This window comes from Cylas formicarius, unplaced genomic scaffold (assembly GCF_029955315.1).
Source record: "Cylas formicarius isolate icCylForm1 unplaced genomic scaffold, icCylForm1.1 PGA_scaffold_3__17_contigs__length_32017465, whole genome shotgun sequence".
Lineage (NCBI taxonomy): Eukaryota > Metazoa > Arthropoda > Insecta > Coleoptera > Brentidae > Cylas > Cylas formicarius.
Genome location: NW_026844326.1, coordinates 17,809,419 through 17,826,646, shown reverse-complemented (window position 1 = coordinate 17,826,646; position 17,228 = coordinate 17,809,419). Strand labels below are relative to the sequence as shown.

At 33.4% G+C, this 17,228-nt stretch overlaps 1 protein-coding gene across 1 annotated transcript in view; it reads left to right on the top strand.

The window, feature by feature from the left end:
* Positions 1-411: 411 nt before the first annotated feature.
* Positions 412-17,228, top strand: part of LOC132699267 (cytochrome b5 reductase 4-like) — a 52,727-nt gene continuing 35,910 nt past the window's right edge. The window contains exon 1 of the mRNA XM_060665900.1: positions 412-762. Within this exon, the coding sequence (XP_060521883.1) occupies positions 615-762 (148 nt within the window). The 5' untranslated portion in view covers positions 412-614. The remainder of the gene's footprint in view (positions 763-17,228) is intronic.

Sequence of the window (17,228 nt, the reverse complement as noted above, 5' to 3'; positions counted from 1 at the left end):
ATTTCAGTCTGGTTTTACTGATTATAATTAACATGAACAAATCACCTAATAAATATCTTAAAACAGGGCCATGGAAATTTTACTAGTATCTGTCTATTAGGATTTAATTTTTGCAAAACTACTATGTTGAAATGAATTAAGCATTAAGATGAAAAATAGATAAATTTGTTAAAACTTGTAAAAGTGACAAGTGACAAGCAAGAACAGTCGCAGTGATAAGCGTATAAAATGGATGTTCACATACAGGGGGTCCTGCTCAAATAACTTTTTTAGTTTTCGAAATGTAGACGTTTCAAAACAATTATTGCTATTTCGAATATCTATCAAATTATATCAATAAATAAGCATATAGGTAAATATAGGATACATTATACAAGACTAATAATGAAATTATTGGTTTCACCCGAGTATGCTGCTGAAAAATAAGTATTTTTTCTGTAAATATATATATAAAGGATTTTTCAAAACCGTATTGTGGAATGGACCCAAAAAGTTCGTTTTGTCGTTCGTTTACTACAGTGTCGCTTAGTTTTCGTGTGATGTAATAAAGCGTCGGTCGATAGAAAAGTTTGTGGATTTTTATATATGAATGAAGTGGAAATCAATCAAATGCTATGCTCCGCACATTTACCAGCTGCTTCTGTTGGTCGTCGAAGACTCAAAAGGATGACGACACTGATAATCCCGAGAAAGACGACGTTCGAAACGGTGACGACATATTCAGGATCGAGGACAACATCGCTGAACGTGAATATAGAGGTGGTGAGTATCCTATTTTACCTTTTTTAAGACAAAAGCTGTTTAAATTCACTTATGGTTTTAAAATATTGTATTGTGTATACAAAGTCACTGTGTTTTGTTGTGCTAAATATGATAAAAATATAAAAATTGGTCATTTAGTTATTTATTTTAGAAAATAATATAATAATAAATATTCACACTACAAGGAAATTAACCCCAAGTATATAACAAAGGCAGGGAAATCGATAATAATATTATATGACTTAAAAAGTTTACCAAACGTGTTGCATACTATACTTTTTCTACCACGGTTAGTTTTGGATACACTTTTGCAAAACAACAAGAATTCTGACACTGACCTCCTGACTCACCTTATAAAGTGACGCTTTTCGCACGCTAGATCGGTGTATAATTAGGTATTTTACAGAAGAGGTAGAAAAAATATGGTTTTCTACTCCCTTCTGCCAAATGCCTAATTACACAGCGGTCTAACGTGCGGGAAACGCTAATTAACAATTTTAGTTTCGTTTCCCACGGATCTGAGCCACTTCGGACATTTCTGGGATTTTACCGCACGGGTTTGAGAGCAATCGAATGTTTTCAAAGATATTTCCTACGGCTTGAATTGTGACGTTTGTCAATTCTGACGGTCATGTCAGTGAATGTATTAGTGTTGTTTTGCGAACAATATAGTATGCAACAAGTTCGATACACTTTTTAATTCGCTCGTCTGTTAAACACTCGCTCCGCTTGTGTCAAATAAACTCGTGAGTCAGATGTCGTTTACCGCACTTGTTGCATGATATACTATTTCTTCACTAAAATACCCAATTATGTACTGATCAAGGCTGCCTTTAAGCTTTATATAAGCTTTATACTTCAATGTCTCTAGCCACTTTGAACGTTTATGGTTCTTTAGCCACGGGCCGCGGGTATTTTGACGTTTTTAAATTTCGTTGATCACGTTACGCGTCATTCGGTGAATGTATTCATGCTGTTTTGCAAAAATTATGTAGTATTTTGATCAAATTCTTAAATCACTCCTGCGCTCCCCACCTGCAAAATTAAACTCTAAAATCAAACTAATTGCATACTATTTTGTTGCCTGAAAATTTTTCTTTGCAATTGCAATTTTTCTTTCTTTCTTTGCAAGCATGTGTGTTTCTTCTCGGTTATAATATATGAACATAGTATAAATTAGTAGTAGATAGTCAAGACGCGCTAATGTGAACTCCGCTCTCGTTAAAACTATGAATTGAAAACCGTTCGCCTCACAAAAGGATAGAGCGTATTATACAATGCGCAGAGGATAAACTCAATATTACTAAAAACATTATTATACACTTTTCCGGGATATTACTGTGCGGATTTGATAACAGTCAGATATTTTCGGAGATTTTACCGCACGGCTTGAATTTGACTGACGGTTTTAGAAAAAATATAGTACGCAACACGTTTGGTGATAATATTTTTAAGTCACTCGCTTATTAAACACTCGCTCCGCTTGTGCCAAATAAACTTGTGACTGAAATGCCGTTTGCCACAATGGCTGCATAATATACCATAAATTTAAGAACATATCTGTCAAGGATAATTATAATTTTGTGTGGTATAAAACTAGGCTAGTCTTACTAGCAATCTCTTCGAGTCGGAAAAAATAATATGTCATATTTATCATTTTTTTATATACATCAGAACAGTTTTTTAATCATTGTCAAATACTTCTAAATAAAATGTTTTAAGGAAGTTTAGAAGAATTTTTTCGTTTTTCCGAACCATGTTTTCGGGTATAAACGGGTAGTTTGTAATACGAACCACAAGAATAAAGCTGTATTGTTGGGGTTCAAAAGCAACTAAAACCTTTTCATCATGTTGCAATTCGAATACGTTCAACATATAGGATGCAATTTAAAGCATAGCATTGCGCTCTGTATACGCACATACAGATTGTGCCAGCATATACAGGGCGGTTTAAATTTTGCTAGAAGTATAGCCTGGTGCTTGAGTGCTTTTGGTTTGTTTGTACATAAAATCCAAGATAACTTCAATGTTTCAAGGGAACGCTGGATAGATAAGTGATACAATTCTCTTAATTAAGCCATCAAATTGATATTTCTCTCCTTTTCTGAGTTCCGAGCCTCATCCGAAATAATAATGGAGTTTTTATTTTTGTAATATTAAAATATTGGTAAAAACTTTGTTTATTTTGTACAATATGTTTATATCTTTACTTACTACAAGGAGAACTTGCGTAATTATCATCTTCTCATAACTGGGTATCGACTATTTTGATGTTCTAAAACTAACCAATCACATTCGGATGATAGTTGCCAAAATGCATTGCCCACGCGTTCTATAAAGGCTTCGTTGAATAAATTATAATCATCCCGGCCGTAATTATTTTATACGTGCTCTCGTACGTGATATTCGCTGACCCGATTAAAATTTAAACAATGGCTTCAAATCACAAAGACAATATCTCCGGCCCGAAATAGAATAATCGTTTGGTGGTGTAGAATAATCGAGTTGCGAAAATCTGTTAGCAGGTGGAACGTACGACATGTATTTTCGAAGATTAATTTGATCACCGCTATATAAAATTCGTTGTTTATGGATCAACGAAATAAATCAAAAACCAAATTCTTTGTAGGAAATACCGGGCGCTACGACTATACGCATCATTCGAAATTGGCTTTGTTCGATTTGAAATTACATCGTTCAATCGAAAGTGCTCGGACCCAACGAATTTCCGAATTTTCGCGGACCACATTTTTTGTCAGAAGAGCTTTGATCAGACAATTTCACTTGAGTATTTAATGCTGCGAACATGCCGGTATTTTGTTCACAAAATGCAATTTTAATATCTTTTAGTTTAACAACGAGTACACCTTGTGGGAGTGGTTAGATTTAAAATGTTAAAAAGTTCAGGAAGGCGAAATAAAAAATGAAAAATTTTGAAATGCAAAAGTGTGAATTGTTTGGATAATATATCACTATAATATTTCAAGAAGATTTTTAGTTTTTTCACTCACATATAATTTTTTCAGATTCTCGGACGGAATAATTCCATATTCGGTTTCTAAATTAGTCTATTCTTTGTATTAGTTTCAGCTTTGTCAAAAATAAATATGCAAAAGGATTTTAAAAGAATTTAAAATAAAAAAAAGCAACAAATGTAATCTTAATAAAATAAAGTTAAATGGATATTTGACAGATGTTGTGCTAAAAGAAAATGCAGAAAAACTTGTTTGGTATTGGTTATTAATAATTATAACTTATTATAATACTTAATTGTTTTTGTTTTTGATTTTAAATCTCGTAGGTAATTATTTTTTGCGCGGATTTTGCTTTTGTTCTTCTTCCATAGCTATACTTGCTCGCATATAACATAATATCTAATAAACCTATAATTATTACTGACTTTTTCACAAAAATTAATATTTCTCGTAAACAACAATCCACGTTATGTTAATTTTCAAAAATTTCATCTGAAAAATCTGCCACCACTCGTTACGTCCGAAAATCGATGAAATCGAATTCTTCGAAAGTATCTGTCCTCGTATAGAAATTTTATATCTCGGTAACAGTAGGCCCTATGGGATCGCTGTTGGTACAGGAATGATCACCGTCGAAAAAAATTTTTTTTTTATTGTTGTCCGTTCTGTTTTCTGTTCTCCGTTCTCGTCTTTTGGTTTTTGCTAAATAACTTTCAAACCGTTGGAGCTACAAAGCTATAAGAAATGGCCCTGATCTGACTCCGGTATCTATCATTTCTTCGCGATTTTCGACTGTTTCTTCGACTGGTTTTTTGCTATGAAACACGATAAGTGTTCGATATTTGAAGCAATCGACTTCATATTTGGCACATATATGCAGCTTTGCCCCGTCACGGAACCTATTGAAAATAGGGGGGCTGGGTGTCGGAAAGTATTCTAAAAAAATAAAAAAACGAACGTGTAAGAGTAAGAGTACAAAAAACATCATTTTTCAAAAACTGTTTACGAGACCAAAAAAATTCTTGAACCAGAAGAAGCAGAAGATACGGCTCTATAAACTTTTGATCGTAACGATTTTTCAAAAATATACAGGGTGCGCCGCAAATTTAGAAAAACTGAAAAATGGATCCCCCTATTACTGAAAATTGGTTATAACTGAAAGACTATGATTCAGATCTCAGTTTCTTTTATATTGCGATATAGCCCGCATAGACAGCAAAAACTTTTGTATTTAAGGTTTTCACCTATTGTACAGTATGTACAGTATTGAAATGTATTTAGTGTCCTAAATTTGCAGATATCAACTTCAAGTTTTGCAGGGAAGTAAAAGTCCATGTCCATATTTAAACGGTAGAAATTGGGTGCAGTCAAATTTTACCAAGTATTTTTTAAATATGCTTGAAAAAATTTTTTTTCCTCCAAGACCCTTCATCCGATCGGCAAAATTCTTTAACCGGCAGATGCAGAAGATCCAATACAATAACATTTATTCCGGACATTTATTCGATTTTATACAGGGTTTTCAAATTATAGGCAAAAATCTAAAAGACCTAGAAAATTGTTCTTTTACAGAGTAAATTATTAGCCGCAAACCAAAAGTCGTAAAAAAAATATGGCTAGTTGGTTCAAACGGTGTCATAGGCCGCATCAAGAGCTACAATTTTTGTATTTGCGGTTTTCGTCTATCACATACGCTGCTCCGGATATTCGAAAAAATCCATATTGAAATCGTTATTTCGGGGGCTGTCAAGACGCGATGAGGTCATCGATTATTACGGCGCACTGCATGGTTTCAGAAAAAAATTATTTTCTCGAAAACCAATTACTATTTTCAAAAAATTCTTGAACCAGGACGCGTGAAAAATCCAGGGCTATAACCTCTACTTCGAACAATGTTTGAATCATATACAGGGTGTGTCGTTTATGGGCAAAAAATCTAAAATATCCTAAAAATTTCCGTTTTTGTGGGTAAATTATTGGCGATAAATGAAAAACCGTTAAAGGTGAGATAATTTTTTTGAACAGTATCGTAAGCCGTGTCGTGAGAGAGTTTCAGGACAACGCTATTTTTGGTGCAAATTTTAATATTTGAATAAATTTGATGTTCGACGACATGTGAAGGACATTTTATGCAGGGTGCATGCACAATTAAATTACATCTATTTTGCGAAAGTTCCATAGTGGTCCGCAGGAGCACGATAGAAAAGCAATGCGTCTTTTTACCACACGGAACCGCGAAGTTCTTTCCTTTTATAATAAAAAGCTGCTTCGCGCTACGCGCTACGAATTTGCCCCGCCCAGTGACGATTTTTCGAAAGCAATCTTGTTATACCTGCAAGTTGAATATTTTTTATTGCAATGTTGATATTCAGCACAAAATTAATCAAGGTTTTTAATATTCGCCTGACCATCTAATTGACCTTTTTAAATGTGTTTTAAATCAAAGTTCAACATGTCTGTCCGAAGATTCAAGATTTTATTTCCTATAAAATAACTGTGGGAAGTTTTAGTAAGTAGCAAGAAACTTCACATTTACAAAAATTATTATATTATAGTCAAATTATATTTGCAATAAGTACAATCAGAACCAATTTCAAGAAATGTAATACTGAAAGAACGACACCAGAGCCTATCATTGAAATCCACTCAGGACCGGAAATCCTCCCAGTCGAAGTTCCTTCAACCATTCAACAAATGCAAAACGGGAAAGCATCAGGTCTAGATAAAGAGCTGCTTATGCTATATGAGAAGGATGAAATCAAAGCAGTTACAAGAATTTTTAACTCCATTTATTCAACAGGAGTAATACCGGTGGAATGGATAAAATCTGAACTTCTAACTTTCCCAAAGAAGCTCGGCGGCGCGAAGATCTGTGGCAACTACTGTACTATTAGCTTATGAGTCATTCATAATAGCATGTAAAGCATATGCGAAGAATAAATGGCACCAAATCAGTTTGGATTTGTGAACGCCGGAGGCACAAGCGAGGCCTTATTCAGTGTGCAAGTTTCAATATTATATATATATATATATATATATATATATATATATATATATATATATATATATATATATATATATATATATATATATATATATATATATATATATATATATATATATATATATATATATATATATATATATATATATATATATATATATATATATATATATATATATATATATATATATATATATATATATATATAATATATATATATATATTATATATATATATATATAATATATATATATATATATATATATATATATATATATATATATATATATATATATATATATATATATATATATATATATATATATATATATATATATATATATATATATATATATATATATATATATATATATATATATATATATATATATATATATATATATATATATATATATATATATATATATATATATATATATATATATATATATATATATATATATATATATATATATATATATATATATATAATTCTAAAGCTATCTGCCCTAAAGTATCAGGCTAACTTTCAATATTAAGAGACTATAAAAATACGTTTGACCGTGTTAAACATGACCAGATGGTAGATATATGGACGGAAAAGATCTGAAAAACATAGCTAGTCTCTACTGGAACCAGTCCGCAGTCCTCAGTGTCCTGGTGAGCATAGTGACCAGGTCGACATTTTGCGAGGTGTTAGACAGGGATGTATCATTTCGTATCCGTTTTCTGAGCGTACCTTTACAGAAGCACTAAAAGATATGGATGAAGGTGTCTCCATAAATGATCGCAAACTTATCAATCTGCGATGCGCAGATGATACAAGAGTGTTCGCGGATATAATAGAAGTCTTGCAAAAGCTAATAGACAAAGTTAATAATAAGTAAACAAGTAAATAATATGGACTTGGTATAAACACCAGTAAACACCATCAATGGAGCAGATCTGAACATAAACCAAACAATAATCCAAAGAGTCTCACAATTTAATTACCTGGAATCCGATGCAGAATTGGAAATACTAAAAGTGCTTTCTTAGCATCAAGCTTTCAAACGCAACAACCTCTCATTATAAAAAAAGAAAAGACTCCTAAAGTGTCACGTGTACTCGGTTCTTCTTTATGGTGTGAAGACATGGATCTTAAAACAGGAAACCGTGTCCAAACTCCAGGCCTGTGAATGCTGGCTGCACAGGAGGATCTTGAAGATACCATGGACCGAAATGCTGCAACAAAGGAGGATATGCATTACTCCAGTGTATCCTTCAGAGAAAAATTCCATTAAGAGGAGCGCCGGGACGCAGGAGACTCTTTTGGCTAGCCAATGTTCCAGCATGGTTCCACACAACTGTTCCGGATTGCAACCAACAAAATTATCACAGCCAGAATGATCGCCAGCGTTCATAGCAGACAGGCACCTTGAGAGGAAGATAGTCAGTATAAAAATGAACCTACATTGAAAAGACAAATAACATAGAAACACAAATCTGTGTTTCAAGAAAAAAGCAATTTTTTATTCACCTCATGAGTAACCTTGGAAAAATCGATGATATTTTCCTGGTTTACTTCATTTGCTTTCGTTCAAAACATTCTTGAAATTGATTATCAACCACCTATTTCAATATCCATTAGTTATCGATCAGTGTCATCCGACTACGGTGTGCTTTATTTTACGGAGCACGATTAAGGATTCACATGAAAAATAAATTAAATCCATTTGGCGGCCACCGAAAATGAAAATATCCAAACATGTCGGACTTGCCAGAAACGCTTAAACGACCAGTAATTGTGTTGATATTGTCAATGTTTATCGCGACGTGGAAATTATATTGTTATCGATTTTACCCTGGCCGTGGTTTTACTAATGCGACCGTTTTTTTACGTTTAATTTTTTTCAAATTTTACCTTGTAGTAATAACAGCACTCACCCTGACCGCTTAAAGTTTTTAACATTTCATTTCGAAAGTTGAAATGAAATTTTTGATATTTCCTTCCAGCTGGGGAAATGTTTCTCATGAAACGGCGAAAACTTTGTCGCCCATTCAATCCTCATTATACGAAGGATCCCCTCTGGAAGAAAGGTTTTTGGTCTAATCAGTCTAATTTAGTGTAATCAATTTTGAATCATATCCTGGCACTGAATATGCACGCAGGGTTCTTCAAACTCGTTAACCTATTGGAAGCATATAGAGAGCATTTAAAATTTGATTTGCGGCCATAGGAAGCTATCATCTTTATTTCTAAGGTATTTGGGGTAGCTTTGCCGCATGTACTCGAAATATTTTTTAAATCTACGTAATAATATTTTTTTAAACGGCGAACATTTCTAAATCTTTCTACTTTAGAGGTCTTTTGAAGTATTTTGGAGATAAAAAGCATGGATCTTGGGAATTAACTATATTTTGCTGGGATGCTGTATCATTTTATGAAGTTATTACATAAAATGTGTCAAAATAAGTGTGGCATGTTTTAATACTTTTAGATCAATACTGAATTGCTTCTTTTAGTGGCACAGAAACAGAAATTATTACTATTTTTGATAAAATCATAAATGTAATAATAGACATAATAAAAAAGTGAAGTTTGTGTGTGTTTCGAGAGTATTGCTCTTCTGACCAATAGCATATCGCTTTAGTTATTTTATTAAAATTTGGTACACATGTACTACCCGTTACGCGGCATTTTTAAAAAAACCACATTTCTTTTTATTTTCACAGATGTTCGTGAGGAATCTCACATATTTTGTGAGACAGTGGACGCCATTGAATTTTCTAAAAAATAATTTTGAAGTTTTTTTTGCATTATATAAATAACAAAAACTAAGGTCTCTCCTTACTTCTTTTAAAGCTTAGTTTTCCAATCGTGGTGATTTTCTTCTAATAACTTACCATTCACAACAGTAGTGATTAAAATTGCTAAGTTGTAGTAAAAATGTAACTTTTTCTATATATTTTATTTATTTTTCTCAATCATATCGTTGAAATATATGTGCTATAAATTTTCCGAGCAACTTTATTTACGAAAAACGAACAAATCCGTTTAACAAGCTTCCAAGAATTTTTCATTACGATGTATTAAATTTTTGCCAAACCTTCTCATATTTTATTGACGTATGGGAGCTACAGAGTAATTTAAGTGCCTTCAGCGTGATACCTGCTGTGAAAATTTTATGCCCGGTTGCGCGCTTTGTCTGGAATTATTGCAGTCTATGCGTATTTGCAAAAATGCATGCGTTATTAATACGTGTTCGATCTATATATGGGACAGTATTTGGATTTATCGGTGTTGGTGCGACTTGGATTAACGAATGTATAGCTAGTAAAGTATAAATGATTTTTAAAACGTTAATCATTTTGCATTTAGCAATGGGGATATTTATGACTGGTATACTCGTACAAATTTGATAATCGACAGTTTATTTTTTAGGTATATTTTTTGTAAAATATCACCAAAACTTGACCGTTAGATCTTGCAATTAAAATATCATTGTCATTAAAATTAAAGAAATCACGGTCGAATTGCACGGAAAGGTTGCGATAAAGGAATTTTCATTTCCTTATGGAGAATTGCCATTATTTCCTTGCACAAATCACTGGTAAATTGCTATGCCCATCTGGTACTGACAAACAAATCCTATGTTTTAAAAAATTGCAAATCGGGAATATAAAAAAATTATTCGAATCTTAACGCATTCTAAGATCTCTGATGGCTACCCTATAGTTTTATCCTCTCTAAAATGTGCAACGAAAAATAACAACATTCATAAGGAAAAGGTACACACTATAATAGATTCAAAGAACAATTCAACGAATTCAAAGGACACAAAAACATCCCTTCGCTTCCGAACTCATTAAAGTACAAAAAAATAAATTATTAAATTTAAATTTGTGTTTTATTTTTGAACTGTAATAAGATAAAAATAAACTTGTCACTTGCCCAAGTCAAGTATATCGTGAAAACCCTAAAATAGGTCTTATACAGTTATCAGAATTTACGATCGTTTTTATTGGGAAATTGATAAAAACCAAAAATTACAGCTTTGCATGCGAGCCCGGAATCTTTCTGAGTTGGTGTTCGCGTGCAAGGAAAGTTGTTTCCTCACATTATTTCAGCAATATGAAGTGTTAAACACGTCAACGAGGGTCGCAAAACTCAACGTATTGTTCTAAAATTTAACTGCTAATTGAATCTATATTTTCTCTGCTTTGTTTCCATTTCCTATAGTTAACAATGTCTACCATATTCCATAAATGTTTTAAACCATTATTGTACTGTTTAAATGTGTTCAACTTCTTATTATTTTATTCGTTACTGAAAAAATACTTAAATATACCGCCCGTGATGTTAAATAAGTACAGTTAGTTTATATAATATAATATAAGGTATAATTGTTGTAATTCGTATATTATTTGCAACGCTTTAATGGGAGCTGGGTATTTTTCTTATATCCGATTTAAGCCTAAGATATTTTCATTCTTTAAATGTTTGAGAATATTGTCATAATTCAAAACTTCGTAATTATTTAAAAATAAATTAAACTACATTAATGACTTGATATAGTTATTAGGGTTCGCAACATTTTTCTTTCAATTTAGATCCATTTTTCTTTAAAGCGTAACTTAATATTCGACGTCCCTAAATCTAATTTTAAAAATTCGGCTAAGCGAGGGACAAGTATGGCGTGATTTTCCGGATAGGATTTAAATTCGGTTTTGCCTAAGTCTTGTTAACCTGATAAGTATCCTCAAAGGACTTTGATTGATGGAACTTTCCGTCAGAAATAATCTCGCCCTTTTATCAAATGAGAAAAAAAGCATTAAACATTTTCGGAGAACTTGTTCCACTTTGAAATGAAAATTTTAATTCTACAGCTAAGACCGAGTCATTTTGAAATAATGCTCTGAAAGTGGCAGTAACTATTAACTATATAGAATTTCTTATATATGTGACGTGACGTGTAAAATTGAAAAAAAGAGCAGTCCCGAAATAAAGATTTATAAAATTCAATTCTAAGGAACCATATCAAAATAATATATTAAATCTAACAAGAAATACGTTGATGATGATTTTAAGATTTCCATTTCGCTTCACTTCACTTTCATGGAAAAGTATGCTTATGAAAAAAAAAACTTTTCATCTACCAAGGGCATTTTTGTAATTCGATTCGATTTGTGCATTTCGAAGGATATAATCAACAAAAATATATAACCAAAAATAATAATTTGCCAATATATAGCGTTCTTCAGCATTTGAACAATTAAGAATATTAAATGTGTATATTAGGTTAAACTGAATTTGGCTTTGATTAAATTGCGAACTGAGTGTAACACCTATATAACGAACAAGTATTCTACATGCAATCAAAGGGAGTTAAGGCAGAGGAATCGCACACAGAATCATAATCGTCAATTAAAACTTTGAAGAAGAATGAAGACCGGCGTAAGACATCATGACAAATCAAGGATAAGATGGCAACCAACTCATAACTTTCAAAAACATAGTAACGCAGTAAGCATAGTGACGCACATGCCACCTACTGGTGATAAAAATGACCAACGGCATCTCTAGCTTCAAATAAAATGGCGTATACACCAGGTAAAGGAAGAATTTACTCTTTTCATTTTTTCTCTTTTAATAAATAAGTGGAAATCCTTTGAAATGTCGTCTTTGAGAAAAATACTTTAAATATCGAGGGTGGATCTAGTGGATCGACGAATAAAAACACAAGAAACAAAATTAATTGAGGAAAGATCGAAGACACAAGAGGCTTACACGCAAATTCATTGTTTTCTATATAAAAAAATTGTCAGGGGGAGTCCTGAAAATTCCACGAGATGACCCTCATAAAAAAACGCTTTGATAAGTCGTCTTTTTGCTTCGCCACTTAGGGGTCACTGAAATTATAGTCGTTAGATTAATAATTTTTTAACTCTCTTCCAGACGCTAAGTTTCCACCGTTTTATTATTTAGGGAACTGCTCATATATATTCCCAGTGGCTTCTGTTCTGAGCATTAATAATGTATTTTGCTAGGGGGTAGTATGGACAATGAAAATCCGAATTTTCTTTCTTCTTCATTATTGGTTCAATAATAATACTTATTTTATGGGGTTGGTCACTTTTAAACTACACGTGGTTTTCGTAATATTAAGAATTATTATTTTTTCTATTCCTTACTCTAAACTACCCTATCGCTATACGCTATGGCTGGCCACTTCGGACGTTTTCGGTGCTTTAGTCATGGTTTAGGATCGATCGGATATTTTCGGGTTGTTTGAAACACGCGGTATTTTGACGTTTGTCAATTTTTTGTGACCGCACAGCACTCAGTGAATCTAATTGTTGTTTTGTAAAAATGTATTTTACTTATGGGCACAACTATGTAATATATAGTATGCAACATTTTGATAAACTAAAGTGGCTTTTATCAACCTCTTGGATAGTATATTATGAAGTATCGTATTCTGATGGACTATGAGAAAAACCCAGGTAGACTTGATAATGGGTCAAAACAATTTGTTTCCAGTGTCATTCATACTTCAACATCAATTGACATTGAGAATCAATGCATTAGTTTTTCATTCAAAAACAAAATAAGAGTACAGTTCCAATGTGCTAAAATACTGCAATACTTTAAAACAGTGTAAACATTCGACTTTTAGTATGTGTTAAAATTTCAGTAGTAAAGTTCACAGATAGATATACCGTTTTTACAACATCTCATTTTAGCCAACAAGAAGACTGTTGTAATTTAAGTTGTGAAATTTTTTTGGAAGGAAGTGTTCGTTGAATGTTCCAGTTTCTCGGGGAAAACAAGTTGTCGTACCACATGGAGGCTCTGAAGCTGGTTGGGAAGATAACGCTTTGATGTTTTCTGCAAAAGATGACAAAGAAGCAATGATTCAAAGTTCGATGAGACTGATATGGGGACAGCTGAAACCCAGTTTAAGAAGAAACAACACCTCGCCGAAATTTCGTTCTGGGGCAATAGAATTAATTAGATGTGAAGTAGAAAAAATGTCTGCTTCTAGTTGGAAAAATCGAAGTACGGTTCTGGAACATCATTGTGGAATTGCGAATCTATTTATTGAGGGGTACAAAGAGAAACCCAAGCGAGGTAGGCCTGTGATTAAGCCTTGATAAAAATTTACAAAAGTTAAGTACTGGATTATGTTCGAAAAAACGGTGTATTGTGGGCGAACTATAATAAGAACTTTTGTTTCGAAGTTTTAAATACAAGCCTATTTATTTATATAGCATGTATAGCTTGTTATTGAAACAATTGTACCTGAAATCGGTAAAAGTGGGGTTAGATAAAAGAATACTGTATATGTATATGTACCGAACATTATGGGGGACGCATTACAAAATTTCCCGGCCTGAATATGAAAGAAACAAAGTAGAGTAACAATTTTTTATTGTTTTTCAATATAATCCCGCTTAACTTCAATACACTTATTACATCTCTTTATTAACAACTCAATCCCTTTAAAAAAATATTCTTTTGGTTTGTCTGCAAAATGAGCTAAAACAGCCTCTTTTAACTCAACTTCGTCGTTAAACCGCCGTCCACGTAGGTCCTTTGTGTAATATCCAAACAAATAATAGTGGCTGGGGTCATATCTGGACTATAGGGAGGATGATCTATCTGTTGGACCCCACACTCTAAAATGGCAGCTTGTCCAACACCAGCAGTATGGACCGGTGCATTGTCGTGCAAAAGACGCACGCCTCTGGTCAGTTTTCATCGACGTTTTACACGATAGCAGTGTCGCAATTTATGTAATAATGTATGGTAATATTTACCATTGACAGTGGTATTAGTTTCTTTAAAACCTATCAAAAGAATTCCTTCACAATCGCACAAGATCGTGACTATCAACTTTTTTGTTGACTGGCAGGCTCTGAATTTTCTTTGAGGTGCTTCGCCCTAACGACGCCACTCCATTGATTCTTATTTCGATAGAGGGTCATAATAGAGAACCATAGTTTCATCTCCCGTCACAATAGTTTCTATCACAGGCTTCGGTTCCGACTCACAGAGTTCCAAAAAAGACCACGCACACTCGACACGGCGTTGTTTTTGAATAGCCGAAAGGTTTTTAGGAACCCATCTTGCACTAACCTTATGCATACCTAAATGATGATGCAGGATTCGATGAACACTTGTATCAGAAAGCTTAGTAATTTCTGAGATTTCCTTGACCTTTAAACGTGGATCCTCAATACCACCTCTTTCACAATCGCAACAATATCTTCCGTTATGACCTCCACTGGTCGACCAGTTCTTGAATCATCTTCAAGGGACTCCTGCCCCATTCGAAAACGTTTTGCCCATTCTTTCACTACAGAATACGAAGGAGAACTTTGGCTGTGCACACTATCCAGCCTTTCTTTAATAATACTCTATACCCTATACCCAATTCGCGTTATGTGCGATATTTTTTCGGACACATCTTGTTTAAAATGCTGTCAATAAAAAACTATTTGACGCAAGACTTCAATATTTTTTTCGCAGCTTACTAAGATATATATTTAAAAGAAGACAAAGTTTTATCGTGATACTGGAGCTGCATCTATGTCAGGCCCGGAAATTTTACGCTAACCTTGTATATATTTTACATATTTCCGAATATGATTTACGTTAGCGCCAACTTAGAAATTGCATAAATTTTCTGGGCTGCTTAGTATTAAATGTAATTATTAATCAACGCAATTCTGCAGCCGTAGCCCGAAAATTGAAAACGGAATATTAAATTGGGGAAAGTTATGTGGTTTAAAAATACCGTACTCATTTTAGAGGCGTTTGCGTCTTAAGTGAATTTATATGTTGGGACTTTCGATATATTCAGAGTGAATACATTTTAGTCAATCCATAAACTTAAAAAAAAAACCTCTAATATGTTTCCGTAAATGTTATCAAAGCGAAAAACTCAATGTGTTTTAAAAAAAAATGTTTTATCAAAATGTATTTATTTATTTATCAAAAGTAATTGTTTTTTCCTTCCAAGTACTTAATTCCCCTAGATATAATACACTTGTGCCAACGTTTTTTTCCAATCCTCGAAGCTCTTCTGGCAAGCACTTGAGTTCTTATAGCGTTTTTTTCTTTATTTCTTGAATTTTGGAAACACGAAAAAGTCTCGGAGGGTCTTATCCAGCGAACATGGTGGCTAAGGCATGATTGTGGTTTTGTTTTTGGCCAAAAAGTTAGACACAATCAACGACGAATGAGCAGGTGCATTATCGTGATACAAAATCCATGATTTGTTTCTTTATTGACAGTACGACCTTGTGGTAAGAACTCTCCCACGCCACGAATAATCAAAGAAAAGAGTTAGGAAAACCTTGACATTTGATCCAACTTGATGTGTTTTTTGGGTCTTGGCGATTCTGGGTTCTTCCATTGGTACAACTGTTCTTTGATTTTGACGTCATAACCATATAACCATGATTCCTCACCAGCTATGACCTTTTTGAGTATATCCTTCGACGGTTCTTTTTTTCAAAATTTAGCAGTTTCGGAATAAATTTTGCTGCTACACATTTGATGCCCAAAACTTCGGAAAATTTGCATGGCATGAGCCAATAGAGATGCTGACGTCTTCATACACTTCTCTAATAGTGATTCGACGATTTTTTAACAAGACTTCTTTCACTTCTTCAACGCTTTCATCAGTTATTGACTTGTTGTTCACATACTGGGGCGTCCAGAGCAAGGTTCGTCATCAGCGTCTTTTCGGCCATCTTGGAACAGCTTGTACCACTTATAAACATTTTTTTATGCTCAACATAGATTCACCATATGCGGTCGTCAGCATTTCAAGTGTTTTGCACCACTGCGTTCCATTCTCACAAAAAAAAGTAAACGCGCAAACTATCTGAATGGCGAATGTAAGTATCCCTCCCAATCACAAGAGTCACCTTACTTATTGAACACACGTCGTCTAGTTAACCTGGTGCGAGGCGCTGATTTTTCAACAACTCTTTTGTGTTTTATTAACCTTTTTTTCAATTAACAAGAATTATTTCGGGGAATGTTTGTGATGCAAGTTCCAAAGCGCTTGTTAAAATTCTTAAACTGTTTCTGTAATAGTTTATTTCAAAAGACGAAATTGTTGAAGGAAAGTAAGTTTATCTATATTCACTGGTATGCCAACTGGTAATGATTCCCAGCGGCACCAATTAATAATAAGGTGATGTTTGCAAATAAATTCTTGATTTTGGTTTCGGTTAAAAGTCATTAAGATCGAATTTAAACGGAAACTGGAAAGGCGTTTCCGCCCAACACCTGCAACATCATCCGATATACCTAACGAAGTAAGTATTGATTACTTGATCAAGCTATATCTATCGACTTGGTTGGTATTTCGTCGGGTTAGTCGCAAAATTCAGGGCAAATATTAAATTAAGTTTGTAACGGTCCCAGTTCCCATCTCTCATGCAAATCTGGGCAAAATTGCATTTCCGTTGCGCCTTGCCCTGGATAA